Source organism: Enhydra lutris, unplaced genomic scaffold, assembly GCF_002288905.1.
Source record: "Enhydra lutris kenyoni isolate GAN:26980312 unplaced genomic scaffold, ASM228890v2 scaffoldscaffold70, whole genome shotgun sequence".
Taxonomy (NCBI): domain Eukaryota; kingdom Metazoa; phylum Chordata; class Mammalia; order Carnivora; family Mustelidae; genus Enhydra; species Enhydra lutris.
The window spans coordinates 2,911,201-2,923,774 of record NW_019154154.1 but is presented as its reverse complement, the minus strand read 5'-3'; the positions used below and the strand labels follow the sequence as shown (position 1 = coordinate 2,923,774).

The following is a 12,574-nucleotide window of genomic DNA, read 5'->3' as shown; positions in this document are numbered from 1 at the left end:
CTTCCACCTGAGCCCTGGAATTACCTCACGCAGCCCTTTAGACAGCCTGTTAGATGAAACCTATTTCCATCTGCATTTTAGAATTAGACAGTTTCTTGTTTTACCTGGTATGGATACAAACCAGGAATATTTATGCACATTAGAATTATGTAAAATCCTGACACTAAACCATGAAAAAATTATTTCTCCAGAGGGAAGAACCAGCTGTGCAGTTCAACTCAGGAACTCTGGCCCTGAACAGGAAGGCCAAAAACAACCCGGATCCTACAATTTATCCAGTGCTTGACTGGAATGACATCAAATTTCAAGATGTGATCGGGGAGGGTAATTTTGGCCAGGTTCTTAAGGCGCGCATCAAGAAGGATGGGTTACGAATGGATGCTGCCATCAAGAGGATGAAAGGTCAGTGCTTGACCAGATCAAGTCAGCATTTCACTAGGGTGGGGAGATAACTTCACTTCCTGTCAAATCTTTCCGCTATGGTCTTAAATTATTTAAACAGAAAATTGGCATGATGTCAAATACAGCTGTTCTGAACAATGGCAGGTGGTAGTTCCTTTGAGGTCAGCCAGTGATAGGGCCAGGCCATAAACATGAAGGCATGAGCTGTTTACATGCCACTGTCTCGACTCATTGGGATGTGACAATATAGCTAGATCTCTGTCACACATGGCTAACTTCAGGGGAACGCTGTTGTTTCTCTTGATGCAGTGGTTCTCAAAGTGGAGTGAGTATCTGAATCACCTGGAAGGCTTGTTAAAAACAAACTGTTGGGGTCCACCCTGGTTTCTGATTCAGCAAGTCTGGGGCGGAGCCAGAGGATTTGCATTTCTTATTAGCTCACAGGTGATGCTGATGCCAGGGTTTGGAGACCACACTTTGCAAACTACTGTCTTCGTGGATGATCGGCAACAGAGCTCCTGGAGACATTGTTAGAAATTCATCTTCTTGGCCTCTCCCACTGTCGGGTCTAGTGTAGGTGAATTTCTGGGGGGACACGTGAGAATCTGTGTTCTTAACATGTGTGCTCTGTGATCCTTCTGTATGCTCAAGTTTGAAAGCTACCGACCTAAGGTCAGAAGAACTAAATCTTTTCCAGTTGTGTTCATCTCAGGACTGCTTGGTGCTTACCCACTTACCAAGATGGCTAATATACCTCCTCTGAGAAAGCAGACTGACTAGCTCACTGGCAGTCCTGGCTGTGTTCTCTTCTGTGAGGAGTTTACGCGTGGCTTGACGAGGAAGCCGCGGTGTCGTTTGTATAGCATCTGGCCTTGGAAAGCCATGAATTAGAGCAGGGAATGTCATGAACTGCTGTTGTTGGTCACCTTCACAAAGCGGGCTCTCTAAGGTTGCTGCTAGGTTTTCCTTTTTGACGACGATATGGAACCTAAAGTTGGAATTAACCCTAAATCTCATTATGTCATTGCTGCTTTTTGCAGTGTTGTCAGAAAAGAAATAAAATAACACAAATAAAATAGTGTCTGTGCTTAGGGATAGTAGTATGTTTCAAACACACACACACGCGCACGCACACACACACACAAACACGCACAGTCTTGCTTAAATCTCTTTTCCATTTTGCTACGTTAGTCATGGGGAGTTTGGGGCTACAGTAAGGACAGAATGAGGGAACAGGGTACAGAATCTTGTAAAAGCCAGGCTTTTAAAATCTGAACTGAGCCTGATTGTCTCATGCCCATGTGAAGAGGTGAAATAGCTTAAATGGGGCATCAGGGCAGAGACTGTCATGGGGGACAGTGATGCATTCAGAGAAGGACAATTACTGAAGTAGGGGGACAACTTGCTTATAAAGAACTTCATTTTAAAAATGCTCCCAAGGCATCGACCCTCGGGCTTCTTGTGGTAAGAACAGTGTATCTGGCCTGGGATTGCCTACTAGCTAGTTTTATGGGTACCCTTAGCCCCTATGAAACATTCCTGTAATTTCCAAGCACATTCAGGCCAACACAGGGCCACCAGCACCCAACAGTCCCCCTCTCCCACCTTTCCTGTGCAATGCTATTTTTCAAAGAGCAGCACAAGTGCTTTGTCACTGACTAAGGCTGATCGGTTTGTTCAACAACCAGAGAGCACCTTCCCTTCAGCCTGGTTGGTCCTGGAGATCCTTCTTCTGACCAAATGCTAAGGGAGAGACAGGACGAAAAGACTAGTTTCCTGACCACTAAGCACTTCCATAAAAATACTGTGGGATTTGAGTTTCTGTTTTAGCAGGACTGCTTTGTGGAAAAGTAAGTTAAAGTTATGGTAATAAAGCAAGGTGTCTGCATTCCTTGTGTTGTTGCTCTGAAACTGGTTCTCCTGCTCAGCATATTTGTTGCTGGACAGCGGCTTCAGCTAGAACAGGTAGAGTCTAAAGTGGAGGCCACTCCGTCGCTACCAAGTCATTTCACGGGGTCTTTGAGAGTCGAAACGAGGAAAAGTGTAAAGGAGAGGTTCTCAAGCAGGGGTGGTTTTGCCCTTTGGGGGAACATTCAGCAGCATCTGGATACATTTTTGGCTGGGTTGCTGGTATCTAGTGGGAGAAGCCAGATGTGCTGCCAAACATCCTATTGTGCACAGGACAGCTCCCAACAACAAAGAAGTGTCAGCCCAAGGTGTCAGCAGTTCCAAGTACTCTTCCTAGAGTAATCTCTGGTTTCTGTACAGTTTTCTAGACCTGATGGTGACTCTGAAGGTCCTCTGAGGGGAGCAGGACAGGACAACTGTTTCCAAAGAGGTCTAAGAGAGAGGGAATCACAACTCTTGACTTTCTTCCCAGAATATGCCTCCAAAGATGACCACAGGGACTTTGCTGGGGAACTGGAGGTTCTCTGTAAACTTGGCCACCACCCAAACATCATCAATCTCTTGGGAGCGTGTGAACATCGTGGTAAGATGCGCTTTGCCTATCTTTCCTGCCAGAATTTTTTCTTTTGAAACAGGCACAGTCCATATTAAGATCAGTAAAGATAATAATCTTAAGAATGTTACCTTTTTTTTTTTTAAAGATTTTATTTATTTATTTGTCAGAAAGAGAGAGAGAGAGTGAGCACAGGCAGACAGAGTGGCAGGCAGAGGCAGAGGGAGAAGCAGGCTCCCCACAGAACAAGGAGCCCGATGTGGGACTCGATCCCAGGATGCTGGGATCATGACCTGAGCCGAAGGCAGCTGCCCAACCAACTGAGCCACCCAGGCGTCCCAAGAATGTTACCTTTTTAAAAAAAGGTTGCAGTCTCAATCGGAATGTCTAGTCCCATTTATAAACTGTGCTGAGTAGTAGTGCTGGAGGTAGGTCTCAAGGTTGGATCCTTTGCCCTCTGATGTGGTTCATCATTACTGCCCAGACGTTCCCATGGTTGCTGCAAACTCCCATCTTTGCTGACTCAGAGGTTTCCTCGGCTGCTGTTGCTTAGGTAGATCAGGGAAGCCTTCAGCATCAGGAAGAGAGAAGTGCTTTGGATCTTCTTAATTGCTTACCTTTTTCCCTCCAAACCCAAGACACTGATACTCTGAATGTAAAATCCATGAATGCCAATAATCAACTGTAATGTGAAAGCATTGGTGATGATTAGGATAAAATGAAAACAATAATCTTATATCTGATTGAGCTTTATTTTTTTCCAAAACCATTACTGGTACAATTATGGTGGAGCTTTACAACTACCCTATGTCACACTCTTAAAGTTAACTTATATTATTATTTTTTTAAAGATTTTATTTATTTATTTGACACACACAGAAAGATCACAAGTAGGCAAAGAAGCAGGCAGAGAGAGAGGAGGAAGCAGCCTCCCCACTGAGCAGAGAGCCTGATGTGGGGCTTGATCCCAGGACCCTGAGATCATGACCTGAGCCAAACGCAGAGGCTTTAACCCACTGAGACACCCAGGCATCCTTCAACTTATATTATCAATTCAGATATTACTGAGTACTTCCATGAGTTTATGTCTCCAGGCTACCTGGGTTTCTAGTTCTACAGGAAGGCTTTCACTTAATTTCTCATGGAAAAGTTCGTGTCCACGAAAAAGCTCCACACAGCAATTATTTACAAACTTGACAACCTCTTGTTGACTTTGCAGCACAAACAGCAACAATAGAAAAGAGACTACTTCCTTTTCCTCAATTTATTAAACTAAAAATACTGGGACTTCAAATAATATATCATTCTGTGATCCAATAAGGGTGTAATTCTGAAAGCCAGATCATGTCCCTTAGGTTAGATAATGAAGTAATGACATTTATTTTTGAGCTATTTCCTGAAAAGAGTAATCAGCATGGAACAATAGTAAATGAAAAGTTAAAAAAAAAAAAAAGTAACCACCGTCAACAGAAAAATATGTATCTTCCAAATTTTTGCTCTATCATCACCTTAGCCCATAACTGGTTGACTCTTAAAATTTATAGTTCAGTAAGGAAGTGAGAAAGAATTGAGGTATCTTGACTTACAGTGCAACATGGTACAGTGTTAGACTTTTTTTTTTTTTTTTTTGGCCAGAATTTCAATGTCTTAGAATGGCATTGAAGTTTATAATCACTTGACATTTTAAATTTAAAAAATGGTATACCAAAAAAATTTACCTCTAAAAGACAGTAAAATCAGTCTACTTTTCATTGACTCAAGAGATCAACGTTTTTATGGAAGAAAGTAATTTTATTAAAACAAACAATTTGGAATAAAACCAAGACAATGGACTATAATTTGTTCGAGGATCTATTGTTTTATTTGTCTCTAAAAGTTTGAGTTTTCTCATCTCTCTAAGCAAGATGCAGTCTCTGACATTAGACTTTGCTGACCAGTGAGCTAATCAGCAATACGGTGACTGAGTACGAACTTCCAGGGAGGAATAGAACCTGTAGAGAGAATGTTACCTGGTGTGGGTCCATCTGCCATGGATACGGAATCTTTTCCTTTTTAAAAAATAATCTCAAGAAAAGTTAGAGAGTAAATGGAATAACACGCCTGGCTCATATTAGTTCTCCATCAATACTGACCAAAAAAAAAAAAAAAAAGATGATGTGCACCTGCTGTCCTAGAGCTTCTGAAGGAAAACACGTTCATTTCATTCTGTTCTTCTTACTGAGAGGGTGAAAGCATTCAGGAAGCTTCCATGTTAGTCCACAAGCGGCAGGAGGGAGGGGTGTGGGAAAGAGGGGACCCCGGGTTCAAGCATGGTGCCCTTTAAGCACGGCAGAAGCATGGAACTTCTCTTCCTCCTGTCGCCAGCGTTCCCGAGGTTGGTACCGCTAGACCTGTTGCTTTTAGATACCGAGTTTTATAAGCAGTTCCCAGGACCATAGCCCATCTCAGAAATTTCACAGCTGCTGAGAAGGTGATGTCTCTCCCTTTCCCCACAGGCTACCTGTACCTGGCCATCGAATACGCCCCCCATGGAAACCTCCTGGACTTCCTGCGCAAGAGCCGAGTGCTGGAGACCGATCCAGCCTTTGCCATCGCCAACAGCACTGCCTCCACGCTGTCCTCCCAGCAGCTTCTCCATTTCGCAGCAGACGTGGCCCGGGGTATGGACTACTTGAGCCAAAAACAGGTTTGTTGTAAGGACCTTGCTTTGGACATCTTTCCTTTAGAATTCTCTGCAGGATTAGAGTTGAGTTAAATCTATGCATTTTTCAATTCCTCTTCCCCAGTAATTCCCCTTAGAATCTCCCTAATTTTCATGTCTTTCTTACTGTTCTATTTGTATAGAAGTTAAGGCCGAACACTGGCAATACCTGTATTTAGTGAAGGTTGGCATATGCATTTGGTGGGGTGCCCTAACCCATCGTAGCTTCTCCTGGGTCCAAACGATGCGCGGTAGCAGAGGACTTACCTGGCAACAGGAAGATTTAGTGACCTGGGTTTCTTTTCTTTCTTTTTTCTTTTTCTTTCTTCCTTTCTTTTCCCCCATGAAATGCTTCCCAAGGCATGGCAGGTCATTTGGCACAACCCACTGAGGATTTTGGAGGGGGATGTTTAAGGGACTTGGATTCCTCGCTTCTCTATTTCCCAGAGTTCTTGCCCCAGTGGCTCTGTGCCAGCAGAATGAGAGAACAAGCAAAAATGCTGAAAATACATGATGTTTTTTAAAATTTCAGTTTATCCACAGGGATCTGGCTGCCAGGAACATTTTAGTTGGTGAAAACTATGTAGCCAAAATAGCAGATTTTGGATTGTCCCGAGGTCAAGAAGTGTATGTGAAAAAGACGATGGTAAGTTCAGAGCACAGACACGGAGAACGTCCTCCCCAGGGCCCCTCCCTCTCGCAATGGCCCTTCTCTTGGAATACCTCCATGCTTTGGTGACTCGGGCACTTGGTCGTATACCCCAGGAGTTAGTGCCCTGGCCCAGAAAACATCCCTTCAGAGTTTTGATTCCTAAAATGACCGAGGGCTCCACATTTACCAATGAAAAGCCACCATCACATGTGACCAAGGGATGATATATGCGAGTCTCATGGTGTAGGGGCTCTGGTCTGCTTCTAGGCCAGACCCTTAAGTATCTCACCCAGAAACCTCTGAGGAGCTCCCTCAACCCCCTTTCATGTACAGCAAGCATAGGAAGGGCAAAAAAAGGCATTTAACATACTTTCCAAATATAAAGGAAATAAATTAATGAGGTTCCTAAATCACAAGGAGGCCCTGGAGAGAAATTCATAACTTCTAAAGCCTACGGAAGATGTCCCCTCTTCATCACAAGTTCTCCACGGTCTCTCCAAGCCCACATCAAATCCACATTCGCCTGATGATGCCTCCTCTCCCAGATGGTGATATTTAATCTTGATGTACAAGATCCCAGGAGAACGTCCCCACAGCAGGGGGGAGAAGCTGGACTCCTTCTGCTTTTGTGGTCCAGTGTAAATCATAACGCCCCAGAAATGCCCCTCCCAGGGACATGAGAGCTGGGTGACAACATGGCGCTGCCCTTGCTTTCCCTATGTGGGTGGGAGAGTGCAGGACCTTGGCACTGACAAATCCTGTAGTCGTCACATGTGTTTGGTGGCTCTACCCCAGTGGCACGGCTCCCCCTTCCTGAGGGCTGATGGACATTGCTCGGGCTCAGCTTCCCTGTGACTATGGCAGTTTTCACACAGTCCCTTTATGTTTGTGGGTAACAAGGTGTCTCGCCAGGCTCAGGCTTCTGTATTTATCCTCTTATTCAGGGTTTTTTTTTTTGTTGTTTCTTGTTTTTCCCAATATGCTTATTTTAGTTACTGACAAGATAACAAACATTATTCAAGAATGTTTTGAAAAGGAAATGACCCATTGTTCACCCCCTTGACCCGTTTTATTTTTCCTTTACTTATTGCCTTCCACAAACATCCATATTTTTATATGGTTACCATCCCAGTGAACATAACCATTTTGGATCTTTCCAGTCCCTTTTTGGATGGGGGTTTGAAGTGGGACCCCTTCGGCCTGTAGAGACCACCACACACAACCAGTGGGACTCCAGATGCTTATCGATGGCAATGATTTCAGAAGCCATAGCCGCCTCCTTGAGGGCTGGCTTCCATGTAATACTTTTTTCTCTTGTTCTTTTCAGTTTTTCTGAATTTGCCTGACCCCAAACAGGCAATGTTTCTCTGCAGAGGGACTGGGCTTGTCTTAAAGAACCAGGACCCGCCCCTCACCCATTCACTCCCACTCTCCCTGCTTCTCCTAGGCCACCTGAAGCTTGAGCTCTCCTTCACAGAGCAACTCTCCTTGCTTCTCTCTAGCATCTGGGGGGCTGTGGTGCTCTGGGTGATGGGGTTGAGGCACTGACACAGTTTACCCCACAACCTACACATTTTATCTGGATCCTGTCCTCCGATTCCTAAGAAAAATGCTGCTTTGCTTGGCATTTCCTAAAGGGCAGGGATTTCGGCAGTCTTGGATAGTTTGGGGGAAATGCTTAGAGGGTTAGAGCACTTAGGTAGGTCAGAACTTAATTCTATCTGCTAGCAGCTGGGTGAAGTGTTGTGGCAGCACCGGGTCTGGGAGGAAAGACACAGAGACAGCCCAGGCTGAGAGCAAAGATGAGAGAATGGAGAGAAGCAGCTCCTGGCAAGAAGGGTGTAGTGTGGCGAGTTACCACCAGAGGGCAGAGTGGCTACCTTCCCTGGCCTACCGTTTAAATTTGCGATTTTCCACTCCTTGCACTCCAGAATCTCTGGGAAGCTTTCAAAAAGTACAGAGGCAGAGTCCTATGGCTGAGATACTATGATTCAGCAGCCTTGGGATGAGCCTTGTACATCAGTTTCTGTTTTTTAAGTCCCCCAGGTGACGCTAATATTGGAAGTGCTGGAAGCCATCATACTAAGTGATTTGGGGTTTTTTATTATTATGGATAGATCCATCCCCTCATCATTGATTTATTTATGACTACAACGTTTCATGCCTGTGCTAGGTTTTGGGGTAACATAAATTGAGCTAGTCTCCACTTTTAAATGAACACACAATGAACAATTGTTAACAGTTGGTGAGTGCCAAGGGCCAGGAGGGCACAGAGGAGGAACACACACTGAACTGAGCCCGTGTGGAGTCATGAGGGCTCCCTGGAGGAGGCCAGCTCCTGGGTTTTACAAATGTTAGATATTGGAGACCCAGGAATGAATTGGATCACCTGGAGGGTACAGTCTATATAAAAACTTAGAGGCAACCATTCAGGTCAAATAATTCAATGTGGCTGGAATGTAATGCAGAGAAGGAGAGTTAAAATTTAGGGTGGGAGGAGGAAGGGGTTATAACGTCTTCTTGTAGATTCTTGAATTCCAGCTAAAACTTTTTGGATTCAGTTAGGGACTTGAGATCTTGGGACAATAAGGGACACTGAAGAACTTTAAGGAACCACATGGCTGGATTTGCCATTTCGAGTGATCGATCTGGCTGTGGTGAGGAGGACTGATCCTTAGGGAGTAAACTCTGAAGCAGGAAGGTCAGTTAAGAGGTTGTCCTCAGGTAAGAGGCGATGGTGGCCTAAATCCTGGAGAGAGAGCAAGGGGGACAGGTGGAAGTGGAAAGATCCAAAAGATGTCAAATGAGAAAAATAAAAAAGTGAACATGGAAATTAGTCATTGGGAGGTGTGAGGTCAGAAGCTAGCAGATACTTAGAAGCAAAGACAAGACAGAAAATGTCGATGATGCCTTCCATTCCTGTGGAGGGGAAGAAGCAGCTAGGAAAACAGGTCGGTGGTGGGGAGTGGTGGGCATGGAGTGGAGGGAGGCACAAATGTTGAGGATACACTGAAGAAGGAGGCTTGAAAAGAGTTCTGTAACTGACCTGTAAGGTAGCAATCAGGACTTACGATCGGAAAGAGCTTCAGAATATCACTACTTCACAAAGATCTAGGAGACAAGGGCACTTTCAGGAATAGTTTTTGCGGTCCAGGGCACAGCTGGTCTCAGGATGGTTGGTCTGGGAGAATACCTGCTCCTGTTTCAGGGGGGCTGAAAAGACCCCCCCACATAGTGCTGGTGTTGCCCCACCTCTTGGCTACTGTGGGCTGAAACACCACTGTTGGAGCTTGGACAAAACCCTGGAAGGGAGGCAGCCATCTCTCAGTAGGGCCCATGAGATTCTCTTGGTGGGTCTTTAGGAAGGGAGCCCCCAGACCACTGTAAAACTAGGACTAAAACCTAGAAGTCAAACTTCCCAGTGTCCAGTCCACATTCATTTTTCCCAGGTTGGACTTAAAGAAATGGGGACAATCTGGATGGAGTCAGGGCCGGGCCCCCAAAGGATGAGTGTCCCTCACGACACTCCAAACCCAGTGAAAACTGCAGACAGGAAATTATTTCTTCCTCCACTGATGTTCATGTGCACCGTTCCCTTTGGTCTGAAATGCTCTTCTCTCCCCAGGCCACCTGCTGAACCTACACATCTTACAGGACCCAACTCCGAGGTCCCCTTGTCTGAAAGTCTGCCCCATCTCCTTCAGGCACAGTTGGTCATGTGACATGGCCTGAGCCTTTCCCACCTTACAGTTTAATTCCTGGTTTCTCTGCCTCCCTCCCCTTTCAAGCCTCTGAGAGCCACAAAGTGAATAAATGAAATGCCCACCAAGAGGGCACACAGCCGTCCACACACATACATGCCCATGCTTACAATTCTTCTTCATATAAAACTCCTGTAGGGATTCCTTGAAGTAAGCAGGGCTTAATCTTTGCATGTCTTTGAATTTGAGGATGTTCTTGTGCGTGGCACATACACAAACAGCAATTCCTGATTCTACCACCCCACATGTCCGGGAATTCCAAGTAGAGTTCCCTGTGGGCTTGGGTGAAGCAGGGCTCCAGGCAAGTTACATGCCTTGGGCAGGGTCCCTGTCTTGACTAAGTGGCATCTCACTTTGTTCTCTCCAGGGAAGGCTCCCGGTGCGCTGGATGGCGATCGAGTCACTCAATTACAGTGTGTATACAACCAACAGTGATGTGTGAGTACGCCTTTTATTTTGAGGGTTTTCTTTTTTCCCCAGGAAAGTAAGCATTTGACAGAGGTCTTAACGAGAGACAGGAATATGCCTCTCGTAGAACAAAGCTTCCTCTGTCGAAGAAAGCTAGTCAGTAAGCCCAGGAAATAAATTGTCTACAAAATGCAGCCTCAGAGTAGATAGACTGTTCTCATGGTCTAAGATCATTGGGGGCAGGTTGTGGGTTTCCTTCCGCCTGTCAAGGGGAAGTGGTGACTTCTCAATCACCAGAGAGTCAAGGGGCATGTGGGGTTTCCTGTGGCTCCACATCCCCGACTGAGTTCCGCATACAGGTGGGGGGTGAGGGGGCAGCCCAGACTAGCTGCTGGGGTCAGAGGTGGCAGGGGCAGAAGGCAGGCTGGGTCTAGAGAGCGTCTCTGCTCGCAGCTTGCAGGGACGAGTCTCAGGCTGGCGGTGGGAGGGAGGCTGGGAGTGAGACCTCGGCCGTCTGGCCCACACCTTTATTGACAGCAGGAGAAACTGAGGCCTCGAGGGTTGAGGTGACTTGTCCAGGGAGTTTAGCTTCTTCCTGGGGAAGGGCGGGGGCCTGGCGAGTACTTGTGTCCTCACTGCGTGCAACGTGCCTCTGGGGTGTTCTCTCACTTCCTCTCTGTGACCGAGGCAGCAGCTGGTGTCCCCACTTTCCGAACACATGAAGAGGCCTCAGGCGGTTGAGTAACTTGTCCCAGGTCATGCGAGTGTCAAGGTGGTAGAGCTGGAATTTAGTCTGTCAGCTTGGACTTGGCCCTGCCGCCCCGACACCGTCCCGTGCTCTCCGCCGGAAGCGAGTGGGGGCTCTAACGCGGTTTCCCTGTTAGAATCCTGACCTTGGCCGAAGAGGAGAGAAGCACGTGCCCCCGCGGGGCCCTGTCCCAGGGAGCGCACACTTAACACTTCCTTTTCGGCAAAGTGTCAGTCACCCTGACTTTTGAGGCAGGAAACTAACCTGTCAGCTTGTCTGCTGGTGATTGGTCTCCCCGTTGTGTCCCCTGCAGGTGGTCCTACGGAGTGCTGCTCTGGGAGATCGTTTCCTTAGGTGAGTGTCCACATTCATCTATGGCGAGACTTCAGGCGCCCGGAGCCGGCCCTCCCGGCCCCCCTGTGTAATTTCAGCAGTGCCATTTTTACGTATTTCTGTATTTACGTGGCACCACCGGATAGGACTGGGAAATAGAATTTGATAGGTTTCTGTCTTTCCCGTTTTTCTTTTTTGAGAGCCCTGTTATTTAATGTCATACCTGATACTAACAACCTGGTGGCTGTGAGCTACACTAGAGCTTGTCTCTGTGGGCGCAGGGATGTCCCAGAACCATCGCTTGTACAACTTGAAGATGGCACACTACACAGCCGTGAGAAGTCCTTTCCGAAGGCCAGTTAATAGCTTGTGAAAACGCGTGTGTCAAAACCCAGCAACTGCCTTACACTAGGGCCCCGTTGTGTAAATACTGCCCATGAAAAACCCGGAAAGACTACACCAGAGTGATACACACTATTACTTGCTCTCTTCCTACTTTTTTGTATTTTCCAAGTTTTCTATCATTGGACAGTAACTATTACAGATCAAACAGGAAGTGGGTAACCTAATGGCAGACTCCCAAGTAGGGAAAAGATACTGCTCATTGGTACGCTAGACAAGTTGTGTGGGCTGACTCAGGGAGGAGAAGAGCCCTGTGAGTAGAGTAATAGCCCTGTGAGCCCTGAGCTGGATCTTTCCACAGAGGGGATGGCTGCCCTCTGACGCGGTTGGTGGCATCTGGGCAGCTGTGCTGTGTGGTGGGTTTGCTCAGAGGGGAGGGTCACGCTGGGTGGGCACCTCCCTTGACACACCCTTTCTCCCCGTCTCTCTACTTGAGAGGCTTAAGGCAGGAGACCCCATGTGCCAATTAGCAGGGCCTGAGGGTGACATGGTTTTCTGTCTTCCAGGTGGCACCCCCTACTGTGGGATGACATGTGCAGAGCTCTACGAGAAGCTGCCCCAGGGCTACAGACTGGAGAAGCCCCTGAACTGTGATGACGAGGTGTAAGTCAGGCTCCGCGCTGGGGCCATTTCATCTTGACCTCCCCCACATTTCTTGAACACACAGACTCTCATGGAAGGGGTGTCTGATTCATACACACGTCAC

At 46.7% G+C, this 12,574-nt stretch overlaps 1 protein-coding gene across 1 annotated transcript in view; it reads left to right on the top strand.

Moving 5' to 3' along the window:
- LOC111159847 (TEK receptor tyrosine kinase) overlaps positions 1-12,574 on the top strand; it is a 97,781-nt gene that overhangs the window by 81,509 nt on the left and 3,698 nt on the right. Inside the window, exons 15-21 of the mRNA XM_022522504.1 lie at positions 192-402; positions 2,783-2,893; positions 5,359-5,549; positions 6,097-6,210; positions 10,345-10,415; positions 11,447-11,487; positions 12,375-12,471. Of these exons, the coding sequence (XP_022378212.1) occupies positions 192-402; positions 2,783-2,893; positions 5,359-5,549; positions 6,097-6,210; positions 10,345-10,415; positions 11,447-11,487; positions 12,375-12,471 (836 nt within the window). The remainder of the gene's footprint in view (positions 1-191; positions 403-2,782; positions 2,894-5,358; positions 5,550-6,096; positions 6,211-10,344; positions 10,416-11,446; positions 11,488-12,374; positions 12,472-12,574) is intronic.